General features: G+C 42.4%; 4 protein-coding genes across 5 annotated transcripts; 2 read left to right on the top strand and 2 right to left on the bottom strand.

Annotated features, from left to right (window-relative positions):
• Positions 1–6: 6 nt before the first annotated feature.
• LOC118308839 (matrix remodeling-associated protein 8) lies at positions 7–8,798 on the bottom strand. The gene is made up of 12 exons (XM_035630259.2): positions 8,625–8,798; positions 7,289–7,315; positions 6,871–7,176; positions 6,435–6,536; positions 6,212–6,345; positions 5,941–6,120; positions 4,230–4,371; positions 1,621–1,779; positions 1,519–1,543; positions 1,344–1,432; positions 1,182–1,253; positions 7–1,093 (listed from the first exon to the last, which is right to left on the bottom strand). The coding sequence occupies exons 1-12, from the start codon at positions 8,674–8,676 to the stop codon at positions 1,071–1,073; spliced, it is 1,311 nt and encodes a 436-aa protein (XP_035486152.1). The 5' UTR covers positions 8,677–8,798; the 3' UTR covers positions 7–1,070.
• Positions 8,799–9,973: 1,175 nt separating this feature from the next.
• On the top strand, positions 9,974–14,430 carry psma5 (proteasome 20S subunit alpha 5). Its single transcript, XM_035630829.2, has 10 exons — positions 9,974–10,105; positions 10,413–10,463; positions 10,914–10,980; positions 11,106–11,232; positions 12,100–12,167; positions 12,253–12,360; positions 12,492–12,550; positions 12,654–12,756; positions 12,987–13,073; positions 13,321–14,430. Exons 2-10 carry the CDS (start codon positions 10,435–10,437, stop codon positions 13,396–13,398), a joined length of 726 nt encoding a protein of 241 aa, XP_035486722.1. The 5' UTR covers positions 9,974–10,105; positions 10,413–10,434; the 3' UTR covers positions 13,399–14,430.
• Positions 14,431–14,992: 562 nt separating this feature from the next.
• spcs1 (signal peptidase complex subunit 1) lies at positions 14,993–16,175 on the bottom strand. Its single transcript, XM_035630830.2, has 4 exons — positions 16,018–16,175; positions 15,544–15,603; positions 15,362–15,448; positions 14,993–15,264 (listed from the first exon to the last, which is right to left on the bottom strand). Exons 1-4 carry the CDS (start codon positions 16,051–16,053, stop codon positions 15,139–15,141), a joined length of 309 nt encoding a protein of 102 aa, XP_035486723.1. The 5' UTR covers positions 16,054–16,175; the 3' UTR covers positions 14,993–15,138.
• Positions 15,473–20,671, top strand: glt8d1 (glycosyltransferase 8 domain containing 1). Of its 2 annotated transcripts, none has more exons than XM_035630826.2 (10): positions 15,473–15,490; positions 16,793–16,824; positions 17,086–17,184; positions 17,725–17,935; positions 18,036–18,153; positions 18,246–18,330; positions 18,535–18,647; positions 18,763–18,929; positions 19,062–19,174; positions 19,426–20,671. In XM_035630826.2, exons 2-10 carry the CDS (start codon positions 16,809–16,811, stop codon positions 19,608–19,610), a joined length of 1,107 nt encoding a protein of 368 aa, XP_035486719.1. In that variant the 5' UTR covers positions 15,473–15,490; positions 16,793–16,808; the 3' UTR covers positions 19,611–20,671. The 2 variants fall into 2 exon arrangements, with proteins under 2 accessions (XP_035486719.1, XP_035486718.1); XM_035630825.1 differs by lacking the exon at positions 15,473–15,490 and adding an exon at positions 16,231–16,339.
• The last annotated feature ends 92 nt before the right edge of the window (positions 20,672–20,763 follow it).

Genomic DNA, 20,763 nt, shown 5'->3' on the forward strand with positions numbered 1-20,763 from the left:
AATAGATGAAGTTTTAAAATCTTTTATGCACATAAGTGTTATCCGAGGGTGCAAGCTCAACACAATACATTTAAAAAAGGCAGAGAACAAAAAAGTCTAACTGTACATGCCGTAAACATGATTATGGTCAATGAAGTCATATACAACATCATCTGGGGATTTAAACGATCTTATACAACATCACTGTCAAACATCACAGGACTCTGAGTGTGAAGTGAGCCTTTAAATCAACAAACAACATATAATTACATGGTTAAATGAATAAAGGAAAGAAGACAATTGTACTAACTTGCTTGTGGCATGTCAAAACTAAATTAATGTGGTGCGGTTGCATTCAAATATTAAGACTCAGCATTTTGAAAATCCTGGCGACAGCCCTCATCACAGCACAAACTCAGCTGCACACAACTGATCCCCTCCACACGTTCCAAGATACCTACAGTATATTTTGCTTTAAATAACAATTTATTACATTTACTTTGTGATACTCAAAAAGTCATTTGCATACAAACAGGCGAGGCATCTCCTCTTAGCAGGTAAGTGTAATAACCCATTACAGTTAAAGATCAGCGTTGATATTATCATATTCATTGTACCATATGTTTTTAAAAAAACACAGTCTGAACATCAAAATAAAACATTTTTACATACACTTTTTCTTTGGTCAGTTAGCGAAGAGCAAAGGAAAAATAAAATATTAGTACGTTTATTTTTTAACATGAGGCATAATGATTGAAGCTCTAGTAAGAACAATTCATATTCACTCAGTCACAACTTTATTCAACTTACGTACACATTTCTCCTCTTAACAGTCAAGGCCAAAACTCTCCTGTTGGTGGCGCTAGGGTGCCGTGCACAGTGGTTACCGGTCCAGTCTTTTCAGTTTGACAATACAACAAAAGATGACAAATCTTTTTGAAATTTTATTTATTTTTCTTGTTTTTTTGTTTTTTTTGTTTTTTTGTTTTACTTTTGGTGACACTTTCTCCGTGTCCCTGCTGCCGGGACAGAGGACAGTGTGTATGGTTTGGATCGCAGCCTCTGGACCAGCCAGTGACTCTGTCACTCTCTCACTTTGAAAATTTCTGCATCTCTGCAAGAGGCAAAGACAAACTGAGGTCAGCGAGGATGCAGATGTGAGATAATTCATGACGGCCGACTATGCATGTGCGCGTTTTCACCTTTGTCAAGATCAATGACTTTAGGCTGAGTGTTCACGTGGACCTTCTCTCTCAACAGGTTGTTCTTGTAGTCTAATGGTCACACAGGAGAAAGTCAAAGTATGCACATGACAAAAGCCACCATGTGTTTACTACACACTCCGCTAACGTCCTCCAACTCACCCAATCGTCCCTCCTCCTCCTCATTGCACACACCGACTCCAGAGACGTCCATCTCAAACTCATCCGAGCTGCTGTGACTTCTGCTGGACCTATCGCAGCGAGAAGCTGACGCGTGGGTGTGTGTTTGAGGGCAAGACGGCGATTACGTGTGTGTTTGGGTGTTAAAAGCACTCACCTCGCGGATGCCTCCGGATAAAACTCTGAAAACACAAGAAAATTTGATCAGATGAGACTTTCATTCAAAGTCAAATACCCATTGTCGGACCGCTGTCCACACCTTTGATTCTACGCCTGCGTGTGATGAGGATGATGATGAGGATGATGAATGCCAGGAGCAGGAAGGACGTGAGGACGTAGCCCAGTGGCATCAGGAAGTGGTGCCTGTGGTCCGGCAGAATCACATTGATGACTCGCGGTGATTCAGCCTTCGCGGTGTCTGAGTAACACAGAGATCACAACAGTCAGCATTTCATTTCCTCTATGCTTCATTTTTGGGGTATTTGGTGGTCAGTGTTTACTGTGGGTGCAGTGGTGGACTATATCTCATGCGATGACACAAACACTTGCTCATAGGCAGAGATTTCTACAGAAGAAAATGATTTTCATTCTGCGAACGAGGCTGTGAAGGCTGTTTGCTGTTGCACATGGATAAGCGTGTGTGTGATGCCATGTTATCTCTCACACCTTTCAAACTGTTTTGTGTTTTGTTTTTTTCCCTATGTGATGAAATTTCCCAGCACTTGAAAAAAATACTGAACACATTTGCAGGGCAGGGTGAAATAATTAGCCGGTCGGCTTAAGGTGACGGTGTCTGCTGAGTGCTGAGAGGCTGGGGAGGGAGGGAGGGAGGGAGGGAAAGCCTGGTTTCATTTTGCATCATTAAAAAAAAAAAAAAAAGAATAAAAATGTGCAAGGCAAGACGCAGCTGCGGACCTCAGACTCTACATATTTGTGCCAGAATGAGATCCAGACAGAAAGTCATGCGGTGATTTACTTTTCCTGGCAGCAAAACACAGAGAAGTGAGGAGAGAAAGAGCAGTGAAGGAAGGACAGGGCAGGGGGGAACAGAGGAGCAGAGCTCAGGGAAAAGGGACGGGGATGGTGAGATGTTTCTCCAGAGGCCATGCAGCTCAAACTGAAGCTGGAGAAGACTTCTTCCTTCAGTCCCAAACACAAGCTCCCACCACTGTCACAGCTGCTTGTCGGTGGCGAAACATGTCAACAACATGTTTATGAACACTACAAGTCCTCTGATCCTTTTATTTAGTTGAAGTCATTTCCTCCTGATTCTTGCCCTGATGGGAACATATGTTTTTGTGTTTAGACTGGCTGCCCCATCCTCCCCCCTGCCCAAACTACTCCCGAGAAATAACTCTGATGGAGGGAGGGAAGGAGGGAGGGGTGACCTAAATCTCCTCTTATTCCCTTTTCCATCAACAGACTCCTTTTGCTCTTTGTGTATCTCTCTATCGCAAAAAAACTCATTCCTCTGCGTCTACGTCTACCTCTCAGTTTGTCCTTCCCTCTGTGCGGCCAGCTGCCGTGCAGATGAAGCGCACCTCCTTTTGTTGTGCAAAAGCCATGAAGGGAAAAATACCTCTTTTCTTCACGAGGAAGGGGCACAAAGAAAGAGATGGAAAAGAGCCAGAGCAAGAAAAAGGATGAAAACAAACAAACCTGAGAATGTGGGACCTTCAAAGGGAAGAAAAGCAGAGGGAAGGCAGGACGGAGGAAAAGCGAAGGTGGGGTTAAGAAAGAGAGAAAAGCTCCTGCAGGATGTCGGGAGAGAGCAAAGTCAACAGGGCAGCAGACGGTCAGAGAGCGGAGGAGAAGACATGACACTGCAGAGGCTTTCTCTAATGTCTGAGAGCGCGGACGAGGAAACTGTACAAACTCACTCCTGTGCTGGTGTGAAATCAATTTGAGCATCTTGCTACTTTACGAGTGCGATTCCCATGGTGCCGGCCTACTGTTCATTACAGACCGGGGAGTGAAGGATTAATTGTGTGGGCAGAGCTGGACTTCGGTCCAAAGACTGTATCCGAGAGATTCCACTGAAATGAGATAGTTCTTCTTGGCAAAGTCACATACACACACACACACACACACACACACACACACACACACACACACACAGATGGGCTCTGTCGCAGTCATTTCTCCTTTCTAAACGTCTCTCAACTGCCATTATCGGCTTTGCTCCAGTTACCGACTGGAAACACAGACACATAGCTGGCATGCCCACATACCGACTGCCCCCCACCCCACCTTCTCTCTCTCTCTCTCTCTCTCTCTCTATTCTTTTTCTCTTTCCTCATATGCCCACACAGACATGTCCTGCAGGGCAAAGTGCTGAGACGTGTGAACTGAACTAGTGAGAGAGGAGAACCTGGAAAGTAAAAGAAATAGAGACATAAAGGAGAAGTAGAAACAAAAGTGCATTGAATATTGCCGGAATGATGAAATAGCAGAGAACGTTTGGTTGAAAATCAACAAGGGTGAGGTTTGGAGGACTGGGTCGCGAGGGAGTGTGTGCGGGTTCAGGGGTCTGGCATTAGACAGGCTGACAGTGCAAGAAAAACATCTCTCATGAAACAAACAGAAAACTTCAAAAAATTAATGGGGGGGGGTTCTTCTCTGCTCCTCTCACCCCCTCTTCCTCTGTGACTCTTTGGGGAGTCTGAGGCCACGACCCAACACGGAAAGGATAAATGAGGTCAAAATAAAATGCCACAGAGGGAAATAGTGAAGGAAAGAACAGATGTGTTTTTTCCTTGATAGCTCAAATCCACTCCTTTACTCTAGGGCACTCGCAATGAGCAGGAAGAGAGATTGTGTATATGTTGTGTGTGTGTGTGTGTGTGTGTGTGTGGGTTTGTGCATTACCTTTGTCCACAGCAGGCAGGGCTTTGGCTGGCTGGGTGGGCTGAATCACTGGCGGCTCCACTGTGACCTGGAACTCTCTTCTCTCGTGTAGACCACAGTAGTGATGGTGGAGGTGGCAGGAATACATCCCCCTGTCTGTGGCCTGTGAGATGAATGCAGATACATTATACTGTATGCAGAGTAGTGCAATGTACAGTGCGTGTGCCTTCAGATGAACTATCGGGCACCGCTTGTGAATATAAACATAGTGGCACAACTAAATCCTAAACCTTGACAATTAAAGTTATTATTTAAAAACTGAAGTTATTAAAGGTTATGTTGGGATGGTCTTCCATTATTAAAACAATAAATAATAAATGACCAATGATAAATGTGGACACAATTTTTTCAGGGACTGCCAAGCAGCCATGAACGTAGGGAAACCCCTGGTTTAGCCTGAGGTTTTATTGGCAGAGGCGAATTGAGTAAGTTGAGCCACCACCTGCATCTAGGTAGTCACAATCAAAAGTAATTATGTGACCACCGATCAAGGTATAGGTAAGTATAGATCATAATACTCAAATCCATCTTGTACTCAAGCACACGGAGAGAGTGGTAACCAAACCAGAGCGATTGAATTCATCATGTTCCTGAAGTTATCAGACTTCTATCCTCAATTGAAATAGATGGACAGAATTTGGGAGATTATTACAGTTTAATTAAGTCAGCGAAAAATTTGACCCAATTATAGCGCAAGATAAAAAAGTCAGGGAATGACCAGTCAGTATTGATTAATTATCAAAATTCCATATCAATCCAGTAACGTTAGACATGCCGATGCTGATACTGCTTGCATGGCTAAAAATGACCACAGAACAAAGGCAAGTAGTAGATAAAGTTCCACCCCGGGTTGGCACCCCACGAAACAAGACTTAATTGTTAAGTTGAGGAAAATATGACATATGACAATTTAACAAAATCTATCATTTGTTTAAAACATTACAATCCCATGGTCTTTTTACAACACAGAATTGATACTCGTCTGCACAAGTGGAATCATTAGAAAACACTTGTAGCAGAAAACTTGAGAAACTATCTAACAACTCTCTCTGCAGAGACAGATGTTACGTCAGAGCTAATTAATTCTACCTTTACATTTCCAAGCATAACACGATAAAAAAACTGGTCTGGCAGTCAGCTGATTGTTGCCTGTAGTTTTATTGGAAAACAGGCTTCATTCCACAGCGTGGTCAAAGGCCCCGGGGCCTCCAGAGTCTGTATTTAACCTAAATGTGGATTTATGAGCTCTATCAAACAAAGCTGGTAACCAAGAGATTCCCTCAAATGTGACTGTGAATCTTTAAATGGCACGAAAGCACTGGCAGGTCTGGTATTGTTATGGTGCTGTTGTTATTGTTTAAAAAAAAAATCATGTGATTGCTGAATTTACTGAGGCTGCCAACCTCATTTCCCTGTGGAGCAATAAAGCTTGAACTCAACGAGAGCAACATTACTAATGAAAGTTCCATGTGTTCTGGAGAAACACTGTACTGTACACTACATGTACACTCTCGAAACACTGCATCAAGTGCAGTGGGTACACAGATGAAGAGAATGGGGGAACCTGTGGGAAATGTACACTTTACACTTGGAGTCAATTTTAACTACCAGGCCTGTGACCGTGTATCTGTGACTGTGTGAAGTTGCCTTTCTTTTACACACTCGTACTCACCTGCAGATCAGATATGGTGAGTGAGAAGTCTCCCTCTGAGAAGGCCCGATTGCTGATGTTCATCTTCCTCTGGAGGAACAGCGGCCCATAGCTGCGCTGCTCCCCAGATGCGTACAGGTCCACCAGCCGGTCGGCGCGGTCATGGGGAACCCCGGGTGACTGGCGGTCCCAGTGCACCACCTGGAGACCGCCAAAGCAGGGAAGGAGTTATATTTTTCCAGGGATATATCATTTCGACTCATGGGAACCTCTGAATCCAACGTAAATCTACCTGCTGGTCCTCCTCCTCGTTGCTCCAGTCCGTCCATATGTTACGTCGGTTGATGCACGGCAGCGCCACAGTGCTCCCGAGCAGCACCACATACACCGCCTTCTGTCCGTCCCAGAAGCGCTGCTCTTTTCGGCCTTCATGGTGAAAATAGACAAAACTTGAGCCAGCTTTACGGTTTGCCGTGTGTTGATGATGCTGATGGTTGTTCAAGTGTGATGCATACGTGATTTGGTGACGTTGAGTTGCACTCTGACCGTCTCATACAGGTGACAGGAGAGATGGTGGAGGTTACAGGAGTACAGACCTCTGTCGTTCATCGTCACATCTATCATCACATGCAGAAAAACACAAAAATAAAAACGTAATGATAATGTTGGGTAAAATAACTGTTGTCTATGCACTTAAAAGACCATACCAGTGTGTTTTGTGTTGTTTGCAGAAGCTTTATACTTTTGCAGTGTCTAGACAACACATGACAGTGAACTCTTTGTCACCTTTGACAGTTTATTTGTCAAAATTGCATGAATTCAGTTGAGCGTTGGGAAAGTCACTGAAGAGTAAATCATGACAGCAAAGCTGATCTTTCCTTGTCTTCAGCTTTTGTGGTGGAAATTTTCATTGAATTCATTATTCGCTCACTGAGAGTGTGTGAGAGTGACCTTTGATGACCAGGGAGAAGTTCCCATCCCTGAAGGCTGTCGGAGTGATGCCGACCCTGCCCAGGTTGTAGGAGTTGTAAATCCTCTGGTCTCCTGCGGAGAACATGTCCACCACCCTCTCCATGGCGTAGTCCGGGTGGGCCCGGTACAGGTCCCAGTGGACCACCCTCTGTCTGTCCCTCACCCTGTCCCGGGTCCACACCATGCGGCCGCTCACACACTGCAGCACCACTTTGGACCCGGCCGGGGCGCTCACATTGTAACCTGCCACCACCACACTGCTGGTGCTGTCAGACTGAGCTGACACTGAAGGACACAAAGTGGAGAGGGTGATGATGCCGACTAAGCATTTATTAAACCCTTGAAGAGAAATGCATAGAAATAAATTACAACTGCTTTCACACAAAGAGGAACATACCTGCAGTGAAGAGGCAGGCCACAGGGACTGAAATAGAAACAGTTGGAAAAAAAAATGATCAGGATAATTACTTGAACAGATCCAGACAGTCAGCCACAGCATGTTAAGTGTTATTCCTGTTAGAAGGAAGGGGGTGTAAATTCAGATTACACCACTACTGAAGTCAGTTAATAAGATTATTAAATAACACAATTAGAATGGCACTCAATGTTTGTTCATCTCCTCAACACCCACCCATCCCTGCACCCTCCACCACCCTACTCACCCAGTTCATGAACCCCCCCCCTATACTGGACACTCACCAAAAACATGAGGTTTTTATGTGCTTCAGCCACCTCATGATGGACATACACCCCACTAACATATGCACCTTAAACTGTAACAGCCGCTGTATATTTAAGGCATCTCATTGAAAATATATACCTCACTGCAACAAAACACCTCATATTATATTTTTATTGTAGCTTTTTGCACTGATACTGGCATCTCTTTTTAATTTGTACAGTCGTCTGTGTGTTTTTAATTTAAATTTGTACAGTTGTTTGCCTTAATTTAAATTTGTACAGAGTAATTCTGCTGACAAACCAACTAACCAACCAAACTAACAAACAAACCAAACTAACAAACAAACCAAACTAACAAACCAAACCAACCAAACCAATCAACCAAACCATCAAACCATCCAAACAAACAAAAAATTAAACCACCAAACAAACAAAACTAACAAACCATACAACAAAAGGACAGGGGAGAAAACATAGCCTCCTTGTTGGAGGTTATTATTCAACATCAATACTAAGAAACTAGGCAATTTACAGCTATAATAAAAGATTTTGTCAAAAACAATAGTGGAAAGTATAGTATTCTCACTCATATTCATTATATGCAGAGACGTTGATGACTTTTTCACAGTGTGTTGATGCTTCACACACTGACCCAACAAGTCTCTGACACATCACCGTGTGTGTGAGTGTGAATCTGAGGTGGACACATGAAAACCAGCGCCGAGTCTGGTTTTGATATCAGCCTCAAGACAAACGGATTACAGGTGTCTCCACACATCTGCACATAAAGCAAATGAACTCTCTAAAACTCTGAAATGAGCTCAACACTTCCAAAAACTTACGAAATATGAATGGGTAAAATGTAAAACACCAATAAACTAATGAAGCATGCAATACACTTTAACGGATGCAGAAATTGATGGCTTATTGTCAGCATATCTATATATATATATTTTATTTTTTTAAATATATTGTTTTTATTATAATGTGCGTTAACTTTGCAGCAGCTACACGCACCTGGGACAAAAGTCAAATGACTCCCGGAGACTTACTGTGGATCCAGAGGAGCGCGTGGAAAGCCACGTCCTGCCGGTCGCTCTTCATCGTGACGACTCTGACAGCACGCGGAGCTGTCGGGCCTCTTCAGCTGGCGCAGTGAGCACAGAGGAGGCGCGGCTCGGTCCGGCACACTCCCGACTTTGACTGAGGGACCTCGACACAGAACCGAGCGGATCCCATCCGGATGTGAAACCCGACGCGCCCTCCTCTCCCAGGAACAACCTCATATAACTGTTGAGCATCGCTGGAGACAACTGCTCTTTCCCCTTTGTTCTGTCTCGTTTGACTAACTTCATTTCGGGTTGAGGTTGAGGTTTGAATAATTGAATTATTACAGTTTAGTAAGGAGCCATATCCTACTGTGCTCCTCAAGAGCCTACGAGTGCTTTTCACTGCAGTTCAGAAGGCATCTACTGCGCTTCAGTCCACTTACATTGTTAGACATCCGAGTTTATTATTTACTTTTAATGTGACATATTACGCGAATATAAAGTGAAACTGACTTCACCTTGACCAGCCAGAACATTAAAAAAATGGTTGTGATATTAAAAGTATCTGTGTACTGACAAAACAGTGCAAAGGAATAAAACTGTTGTTGTGACCTCTACATACAAGTCATTTTAAAGAGATCCAGTTTCTAAAGTGTAATTTACCGAGGCAGCAACGAAGGCCAACACTGACCCTGGTGTTATTTGTTCTTTCGTGGTCCAATGGCGACCCGCAGTGGCCGATGAGTCGTTATTACAGCTCAATGTAAACCCACGATTACACTAATTTAGTCGATACTTGATATGAAAAGTGCCGTTCCCATAGCGGGAGTCGAACCCGGGCCGCCTGGTTCAAAACCTAGAATCCCAACGGCTAGATCATACGGGACTGTGTAAATACAGCGAGGTCATTTCTATTGACATCATATATTATAATTTCAGGATTTTACTTCATGATTATTTCAATCCGACCTGCCTGATTGAGATCTATTGTGGCCCTAGACTGATTCAAATAATCAAAAACCGCATAATTTATAGTAAACCTAAGGCTAGTTTTTCCAGGGAGCTTTTTCATTCCCAGCTAACATTCGTCAGTATTTTAAAGGAATCATTTACCCCTTTTAAATAGACACCAGAGTCACAGTTAAATATATTTTTTATTCATTCATATTCATTCATTACAACCAATAGTTTCCTAAAAAAATAATACAAAAATGCTTTTCTAAAAAGTGTTTGTGTGTGTGTGGGGGGGGGGGGGGGGGGGGGGGGGGGGGGGGTCAGCATTAAATAACATAAGAAAAAGAAGAAAAACAAAAACAAAAACAAAAGGTGGAGGAAGAGGAAGACAGAATGGATGTTGATGCGCATGGATAGTTCAGCCCCGCGGAACCTTTCTCGCGATTTGTTGACGACCGACGCGTTTATATGATACACCCCTGCCGCTTCCCCTGAAACAAGCGAACTCATTCAAGGGTTTGTAGCTGAAGGTAAATAGTCAAACAAGTGCAATTATTTAGAAGAAGGTCGCAGAAATTCCCACGCACATTCTTTAACAAGTATATATTTTGTCGGAGTATCGATGTTGGACCACTGGATATGTGTCGTTTGTGAGCGGTTGTTTTAGCTGAGTGTCGGTTAGCTAGCACGCTTCTTCGGCGTCGCAGCTAGCCCTAGCTAGCTAATCACCCGGTGACACGGCGCCCATAAAACTAAACCCGTGTCCTGAGAACAGATACTGTGGACGTTTCTGTGAACTCGACGCACGCTCACACTCTCCCTCTCCTCTGTTGGCAGGTCCTGTGTGAAACGTTTCAAGATGTTTTTGACCAGATCGGAATATGACAGGTAGGTGCAGCTCAAACTGCTTTGTCACTTCTCGGTGGGAATAAGAGAACTCGGGAGAGAAGACGAGTTCCACAGGGCCGTTTTCAGTTTGACTCCTCAATGACAAGTTCAAGTGCTTTAGTTGGCGACCAGGTCGATGTTTTTCGCAGCTGTTCGTTGCTCAAAGTTGGCTAGCAGCTAATCGCTCCACAAGTGAGTTTGCTTTCACTTTCGATAGAGCTGCTTTTTTTTTTAGGTAAACAGATAAAAGCATTGATTTTCCGTTTTGCTCCAGTCACCATAAGCAGAACAAAAGATGTTTGTTCTGTTTAAAAATAAAATAATATTGTTAGTGGTGACTTGCACATTATCTGCTCTTTAATATTATACATACTTTCAACACGATGCCATGCAGATTTAATTATGGGCAGGACACATTGTTGAACTGATAATGTAATGGGTTTTTTTCAGAGGTGTGAACACATTCTCTCCTGAAGGAAGACTGTTCCAGGTTGAATATGCCATCGAGGCTATAAAGGTGAGTGTTATTCGGTTGACTAACGTGAACGTCCACCTCTGCGTTAATATTTTATCCAGCATCTTTAAAACCATCGTCACGTGTGACACTGATATGTTGTCTTTGGTCTGGCTTGGCTCCTCCAGTTGGGTTCCACAGCCATCGGTATCCAGACATCAGAGGGGGTTTGTCTGGCTGTGGAGAAGAGGATCACCTCTCCCCTGATGGAGCCCAACAGCATTGAGAAGATCGTGGAGATTGACACTCACATTGGCAAGTGGAACACTTCTGGATGCAGATGGAACTTTATCAATTGAATATGTTCTCTACTAACAGAGAGACTGTATCAGTACTTTAAAGGGGGGGGATCAATGAGCGTTTACACTCGGCTGTTTTTTTTTATTGCAGGTTTTGTGCATCAAAAGACAAAGCATTTTACACTACAGGGGAGGAGCAAAGTATAATACCGGAATTAATTGTAACTTAAAAGATCAAAAAAAACAAAACATGCAATTTATTGTATTGACAAGATTGTATTAATTATAGGATGACAACTGATCTAAGTAAGGCCATTGCTAAAGACTATTACAAAAAAATTGGGAGTTGGCATAGCATAACACAAAATATGAACTGTTCCAAAAACATGTTGGCAGCAACCATGTACAAGGGCTCTACATGTTTTCATGCTGGAATTCCCCTCTGAGTCATTTGTTTTTGAGCTAATAAAAGATCAAACTATAGTCTAATTGATTTGTATTTTTTAAAATCCTATCAGATATTTAGTGGCTTTTATCTTTGCATGCACCAAACATTTAGAGTAAAATTTAAAATGTTTAATAGTTGAACCTACTCGTATCAAATCCATGCAAAGCGTTCTCTTTTAGTGCATAATAAAGAAAAGGCCTGACAATCATTACTTTATGTAATTGATAAGAGACTGTGACCATCTAATTACCTTACACTGAGAGTGACTGCAAAGTGATCAGTGGCAGTGATTAAACCCACATGTCTTACATAATCTTCCCTCACTTGAGGTAGTATGAAATTACATATCTTCCTGTTTGGCAGTGCGTATTGATGTTAGGCTACAGCCTCTGAGAGTAATGCGCCGTCTTAATTTTCCTTCTCTCCCCCTCAAAGGTTGTGCCATGAGTGGATTGATAGCTGATGCCAAGACTCTAATCGACAAAGCAAGAGTGGAAACGCAGGTATGAATGCCAATAACGCTGTCATATAACCGGTTCAATGATCCTGGGTTTAACCTGAAATTAACCAGTAGATGTTTGTCCTCAGAACCACTGGTTCACTTACAATGAGACGATGACAGTGGAGAGTGTGACTCAGGCTGTGTCCAACCTGGCGCTGCAGTTTGGAGAGGAGGATGCTGACCCTGGTGCAATGGTCAGTCACTCAGCTGATCCCTGGCTCATTCAAACCTCAAGTCAGTGGGATTTTATTTTCCCAGGCATAATGTTTGATTGTGTCTCATGCTTCTCTCTCTGTTCTGTTCCTTTGTGCCGGCATCTATACAGAGTCGACCATTCGGTGTAGCACTCCTGTTTGGGGGAGTTGATGAAAAAGGACCTCAGCTGTATGTAAAGATTACTATTTGTGCACCTTGAATATTCAAAGCTTAAAATGGCAGCACCTTTAAGTCGGACCACGAGAGACTGATCCTGTGTTTGCAAATGCAGGTACCACATGGACCCATCAGGAACCTTTGTGCAGTGTGATGCCCGGGCCATCGGCTCAGCCTCCGAGGGAGCACAGAGTTCCCTTCAAGAAGTCTACCACAAGGTATCTGCTGCAAATTTATATTCAGCAGGAAAATTGTCAATGGAAATGATTTTTTTCATCTTTCATGTAAGTTGGTAAATTGTTTGTTTATTTCCTTATGATTGTTTGTTTATTTCCTTATGATAATGTGAAATAGGCACAACTCGTCTGAAGTGAAAGTAAGACATGCAAATCACCAAAATTGAAGAGTTGTATTTTTTTCTGTCCTTCTCTCCCTCGGCAACTGACAGTCCATGACATTAAAAGATGCCATCAAGTCGTCTCTCACCATTCTGAAGCAGGTGATGGAGGAGAAGCTCAATGCCACCAATATCGAGGTTCGTTCCTCATGTCCCACACAGTCCCTGAACACTTTTATTTATTAATTTTGGTAAAACTTCTTAACATTTGAGAAGTTGAATTTGTTTATAAAAATCTCCAGGTCAAAGCACATTAGTAGGGTCAGGTTGACCTTTGATTTAAAACAACAACAACGCTTAAATCGAGCGGTTTTAAGTTTTCACAGGACTGCCAGTGTCAGTCCACGAGTTTCATGCAGGCTTTTTCTGTCTGTCTCTTCTGCAGCTGGCAACAGTAGAGCCCGGGAAGACTTTCCACATGTATTCCAAAGAGGAGCTGGAGGATGTCATCAAGGATATCTAGAGCAGAAAAGACTTTCAAGTCTTGGTCTGAGTCTCTCTGGACAGGAGAGGAGAGGACGTAAAATGTCATCTGGGCTGAATGTCATAACACAACCACAACTTTCCATCAGGACGTTCTCTTCCTCACTGCATTTGGATTGCAAACGAGGGTTATCTTTTGTAATGTGCTAATTTACTTCTTCTCTGTCACTATCTGTACAGCCCTGTACAGGAGTCTGACCAACGCTTACAGCACACAAAGTGGAGGGGTGGGGGTGAGGGGCGGGGCTATTTTTTGTTATAAATCAGTACTACAATTAAAATGTTGTATTCAGGAAGTCGTCTGTATCTTTGGTGTTTTGTGTTTCTTGTATTATAGACTAGTGTTATTCAGTTAACCCTTTAAATCCAGGGTTTATACAATTTTAGGTATTATGCTTTGTGAGAGACAATCACATTACCCAATGACACACATGGTTTAAAAGCAATGTGCATGAGGCCACAAGGTGTATACAGACAGTGCAGGACCAATTGTTTAAATGGTGGCTTGTTTAATATGGCCATATTTTGTTTTAATTGCATGTTGCACTCACATTGCTGTTACATGTTTATTCCCCCAAGTTATTTATGACCTTATAATTGATCTAATAAGGATTAGTAAATGGTTTATTGATAATTAAAAAATAACCAATAGTTCAACCATTAAACTTTGTGAATGGTTAAGCAGAAGGTATTACAGTACCAAACTTTCATGACTGACTATAATGTAGATGTTAGCAGATACTCAGTGTATCTCCTCTTGTAGAATGGTATTATATTTAAACATAGTTATAGTAAGAAATAACATCATCATAGGAAGACATGAACATTTAAATGTCCTCCTTATACCTAGGAACTGCATTAAAGTGTGTCATGTAGCATTTATTAAATGTTTTCTCCTTATGAAAGCTGACAAGGGGAACTTAAGTGTTGCCAGCCAATGAATCCCATCCTTGTTCTTTTGTTCGGTTTCTTGGAATAATAAACTCAAAGAACTTTTTTCCCCAGTAGTAGATCTCGTCGTCCTGTGCGCGGTCTTTCCAGCAGGGGGCAGCTTAACATTGTCAAAACAGCTGACGTTAGTGATGACCAATGAGATTGCAGGTTATGCTGGTTCTGACCAATCCCGTGCCGCGCTGGATGGGCCGTGATTGAAAGTGCATGATAATATATCAATGTGTCGTATCGAGCTGCAGCCAGCAGGACGACACCAAAGAGAGGCATGGTGTCCCTGTTACTACTGCTCAAAACGTTCAGTAGTAGTCAAGTGTTGAAGAGCTGAGGCCGCGTGTCTGCTGGTTTCTTTGTTTTGTGCTAAGTGGTGCTTTGCAGACATTAGAGATAACATGGTTGACCTAAGTGAAATACATCTGCTAATTCTGTACATACTGATTTTTCTGTGGACAGTGCATTCACTTAATATGTTCTACGTGTTAAAGACCCGTTGACACTGTGTGTGTGTGTGTGTGTGTGTAAAAATGTGTACGACAAATATATCAATATATTTACTTTTTTACGCCCTAAAATCGACTGGATTCTACTACATACAAATGAAAACAACCCATTTATAAAACATAGACAGTTTGACATGTTTATTAATTGGACACAGGGATTTCCCAGGGATTATTGACCAACAAACACTGTAACAAAGTTTTCATCCTAAATTCTTCAAATGATTTCCATTATAAAAAGACGTATTCACAACCGAGCAGGGACACTTGAGTTACTTGTGCTTCTTCTTCTTGAGGCTTTCCTGGGGTTTTTGGCACGAATCCCCGCTGGTCTCTGGTACAACCGGCTGCCAGGACAGAGGACTCTTTCTGAACATCGGCCAAGGAGGCAGGGTCAACTGCAGTCATGGACAGAAACATAACAAGATAAGATATAATGTTGCCTGTTGGTTCTGACAGAAACCTTGGGTCATCATCTTGGCTGCACAAACTTACCACACAGGACACAGCAAATCCAGCTAAGACTATGTACACTGTCCACCCAAACTGTTCGATGATCAGACCGTACACAAATCCAATCACCTGCAAAGAATGAAGAAAGGACAACGGTCAACCAAACTACAGGTAAAACGCAACGCTGCTCAACTAACTGGTGAGTATGTGTCATGGGTAGTTACCGCTGAGATGAGTATTATTCCTTGGAAAATCTGTTCGGCCAGCTTCTGGCCTTTGTAATCCTGCAACACAAAGAGATGACAGACAGCTGATGAGGACACCTGACATGTTAACGAGTCAAATGTATTATTATTATTATTATTATTAATATTATTACTATAGCACGAGCGATGGGTCAAACAGTTTACACTGATTTTAGCATCAGATTAAACAACGTTATGTTTACTAAATAACTTCCAGTGTTTCACAGACATTCACATAAATATCTCCCAAAAAACCAGACCGTTGACTTAAACTGTTTGCTGGCTGGTTTCGGATGGTAACGTTTAATTTCATCTAGCAGCTGTTCCCGTTATCACCACAGCATCCAGAGGCTAACGTCAGACGGGTTAGCGTTAGCTTGATAGAAAAGCACGCGTGACATACGGCTAGCATAACTACACAACCCCACGACTAATGACTGATTTGAATCTCACCATGTGCGTGGGGATGGACTTGAACATAGACAGCATCTTCCAAACGAAGAAGGTAAACCTAACAGAGTTTGGTAGTAACGAGTGCAAACCTGAACAGAGGCAGTTTAACTTCCGGTCTGAAAAAGAGATACGTCGTTTTGTGAAAGACCCATCCGGGTCCTTTCAGGCGTTACAACTCGTGTCAGCTGCGCAGGCGCACAGATCTATAGCTCACAGGGATTGGCCTGAGTGCTGCGTTCTGCGGAGACATCTGGTTCGTTGTTAGTGAGAAGGGTTGGCCGCCTAAACTACTTGCCCGTTAGTATGTCTAGGTATTTTTAAGGTAATTTTTTTGAAATGTCATTTTTTTTATTTGCCCGTTGAGTAAAATCTAATCCACAGCAAAGAAAAATAACTCATAATTAATTGTTGCATGCTAGAAACAGCTAATGCCGTTTTAAAATCAGGCAAACGCAAAGGACAACTATTACTTCGTGCAACCGTGGTCGGGGGTACACTTGAACGATGTTGAGGTGGCAGTCTGGCTTCAGCGTAAACCTCTTGTTTCGGTGGTGTGTGCTTGATTTTTAAGAGCCAACTTCCCCTGTGCTGCGTGGATTTTAGATTTGAGCGTACGATCAAACAAACAGGTCAAAGCCTGTCGTTTGCAGACGGTCTGGCTGTGTGTCAATGCAGTTGCAGCACAGCGGTGCAGCAGTCGGGGTTCAGCTCGGTCCTCATCTCAGGCTGCGCTCACATCAACTTTTAACCTGTTTTATATTTTGGATTTTCTCAGACGTGCTGGAGAGACAATGACACTGAGGAGAGGTGAGTCAGTTTCCATTTAATGTTTAATGTTCCCGTGTTCTTAAGAACATTACTGGTGACGAACTGCACATACTTGCACCAATATTATGTACATTCTTTATATTTATATGACTTACTGTGTTTTGTGGTATCCTTCATTCTACATCTGTGAAACATGTCTACAATTATGTTGAGAACAGATGTTTAGTTAAATATTTCTGGCTGTCACAGCCCACGTGTTTTCATTATTTATTAATATCAGCTGTTCGGTGTGTCTTTCAGTAAACGTGGTCATCCTTCTGCTGCTGGCTGTAGCCTTCCTGATCATAGTTCAAAGAAATCTCCTCAACCTCAGTGACTTTTTACACAAGGAAAACCCAGGTAGGCTCATCTCTGTACTAGGAGCGGTAGAGTATATACAGTGTGCCAGCGGCTCTGTACCCATGAGTGTTGTGTGCGTATCCCACCAGACAATCTCTGTGCATTCAAGTGAAGCAGTTTTTGAAAAATCCAAAATGTGTCTGCGTTTTGTTGTATACTAAGTAGCGATGATGTGAAGATGTATTGAAGAGAAGTCCGCCGACACCGTCTTGATTGTATATGAAGGTTTATTACAAAAAGACCAGCATCGATTCAAGCCCTGCAGAGCTTGGAGAGTGTCCGGCCAAAATGACAACCCTCCCGACTTTACTTGGGGGTTACATTTATAGGTCCATCGTTGGCTTGAGTAGGAACATCTGGTTTGAATTAAGAAAGGCTATGAAGAGATGCAGAACTCAAAGGGGTCAAAAGTTGAGGTGAGGGGTCAACAGGAAGCCCCTAATTTGGCCCTCTGGTAGATAATGTGATAATGATAATAATAAGATAATGTGAACTACTCACAGTGCATCTATTGACAAAAAGACACTACACTGTACCCAGATGCAGGGGTGATTCTTCCCTTTGAGTCTGAGATGTCTCCAGCCCTGAGACCAGAGTCGACGAGGTCAGGAGAAGAGATCCCCGTCCTCATCACGGCTGCAGAGGAGAGGCTCGGCGCTGTGGTCGCTGCAATGCACAGCGTCTACCAGAACAGTAAAGCCAATGTTGTCTTCACCATTGTGACCTTGAATGACACAGTGGACCACCTGAAGTAAGACAATGGACCAAGTCAGTCTCAAATTATATTTCCTCACAGGCCAGACTTGCGTTAACTAACCGTTGTCTGATGCAACTGTTGTTTTTGCCAACAGACTGTGGCTGAGTGAGACGCAGCTGAAAAATGTCAAGTACAAGATAGTGATTTTCAAGCCTGAGCTTCTCACTGGGAAGATATCTAAAGATCCTCAGACACTGGAGGCTGTGAAACCGGTCAGATATCTGAATGCACTTACATCCCAGTGTAATTATCAGTGCTACTGTTTACGTATCTTGACCTCTTGTTGTAATGGTCTGTTTTACAGTTGACATTTGCCAGGTTTTACCTGCCTGCATACATACCTGAGGCAGAGAAAGCCATCTATTTGGATGACGATATCATTGTACAAGGTAAGTCGCTGAATGAAGAGATTAACCAAGGCCATAAACCTAGCAATGAGTTACTATAATAATTACAGTTACTTGTGAAATTTTTTTTTTTCCATTCGCCATTTCATTTGTTAACTCTCACAATTAGAAATATTATTGAAATAAAAGAGCGATTTTCTGGATCAGAATTAATGAATGGATTTTGCCTGTTCTGTGGGATCTCAGGGGACATTCAAGAGCTTTATGAAACCAACCTCAAACCAGGACACGCAGCTGCCTTCTCAGACGATTGTGATTCAGCTTCTGCTAAGGGCATCGTCCGAGGGGCTGGAAATCAGGTAGGCATTTCTTGCTCAAGCTGAATGTTTTCAGTTATTAAAAAAAAAAAAAGTAAGGAAAAGTCTGCATGTGTAATATTTGTCACCTGATTACATAAGGAATCTTCTTCAATAGAATAACTATATAGGTTTCCTGGACTTCAAGAAGGTGGCTATAAAGGAGCTGGGGATGAGGGCCAAGACATGCTCCTTCAACCCGGGGGTCATCATCGCCAACCTGACTGAGTGGAAGAACCAGAACATCACCCAGCGGTTGGAGCACTGGATGGAGCTAAACACACAGTCAGTTACTCACAGTGGTGAAATGAAGGTCTTTCCAGCCTGCTTTAGATGAGGGGAACAAATTGGATTTGTTGTCTGTCTGTAATTGAACACAATTTTGATCCAGTGGGCTCTTCCTGTTTGTTCCCCCAGGGAGGATCTGTACAGTAAAACGCTGGCAGAAAGTATCACTACACCTCCTCTCCTCATCGTTTTCTACAAACGTCACTCCAACATAGAACCCATGTGGCATGTCAGGCACCTTGGTAAGTTCTGGTCAATCATAACAAAACAAACAAAAACAAAACAAAACAAAACAAAAACAAAAATATTTATATATACACGTTATTGTGGGTGTAGAATCAAATCGATTCAAATGGAATTTAAACATCAACTCTCTCGGGTGGTGTGATTCTTCCACATATACATATCCACATATGGCCATTGACAGCAAATATATTGGACAGTATGGCATGAATGTAAATGATCATTTTATGTGGCAAACTTTGTTTTCCAGGTAACACGGGTGCTGGAAACCGCTACTCCCCTCAGTTTGTAAAAGCTGCCAAGCTCCTCCACTGGAACGGACACTATAAGCCCTGGGGCCGGACATCCTCTTTTTCCGACGTGTGGGACAAGTGGTTCATTCCAGACCCCACAGGAAAATTTCATCCTGTGCGACGACATGCAGGAGACAGGTAGACTGAAAAAAAGGGTTTCAGGAACATTTGGACCAGCCAAGCACCGTCTCTGCAGGTCCCCGCATCGCGATATCTCAGGAACTACGTAAGGCCTTTTCACTAGCTAGCCCTCTATTTTAGTTCTGCAACACCATCCTCTGCACGCATAAACCTGTGTACTCTAATTTTCCCTTGAACACACAGAATTGACCTTTTTATTCTATAAGTTCATCACATTGTTTCTCTAGAGATTTCTTTGACTCACATTTCTCAAAACTTTCTGATCTTGAGTGTATACTGCACACAGTATTTCCCTCCCTATGAGAGAGGTGTGGCACCTGACCACTGCGACGTTAATGGAAATATTTGCATCATTCGCAGCCAGCAGTAATGACATCATTTGCCAAGACCACCATATATAACTTAAGCCATCATCAAGGTCGTTGTGACTTCAGTAGGAATGTTTACATGCAGCTAAATGGTGAATTGACCTTATATGAATGTCATGTATTTTTTTACTGTTACATTTAGATATAATGGTGTGGCACAGTTTATAACTGCATCAACAAGGCTTGAAGTTGTTTGAATTGTAATCATGTAGATCATACAGATGCCTTATGTTGGCTTGGTTCAATGCTTCCTGTGGAAATGTGATGAACTTTATTCTTCTTAATTGCACATATTTATCAGCCCCTTGTTTTACCAATTTTAGCAGTCGTCCGAGCTAGCTCACCCTTTCCATCACAACCAGACAAATGTTCCCTTTAACAAACCCATTATGAATAATCCACAGATAAAGTTGTTCAAAGTTAATTGCAGTCAGGTTAATGGTGCCCCAGCTTTCAATGACTGTACTATAAAATAAACATGTATTCAATATTATTCTGCGTCATGCCATTAGTGTAATTGTTTATGACTTAATATGCAGATCACTACACAAACTGCCCCTCAGCAGAAATGTAAGAACATTATTTACAAAATTCCCATGTTTTACCATCAGGATTTTTTCATACATGTTGAAATGTATTCACCTTGCTGGTGTAAATACTTTTGTAATGACTAAAATAAAACATTTTGAATCAATCATTCAAATCTTGTGGTTCCCTTTCCAAGTACCTGTATCAAACCTGGTGCTTTTCAAAAACTGCTGGAATTAAAAAGTGGAAATATTTATA

This window comes from Scophthalmus maximus, chromosome 6 (genome assembly GCF_022379125.1).
Source record: "Scophthalmus maximus strain ysfricsl-2021 chromosome 6, ASM2237912v1, whole genome shotgun sequence".
NCBI lineage: Eukaryota > Metazoa > Chordata > Actinopteri > Pleuronectiformes > Scophthalmidae > Scophthalmus > Scophthalmus maximus.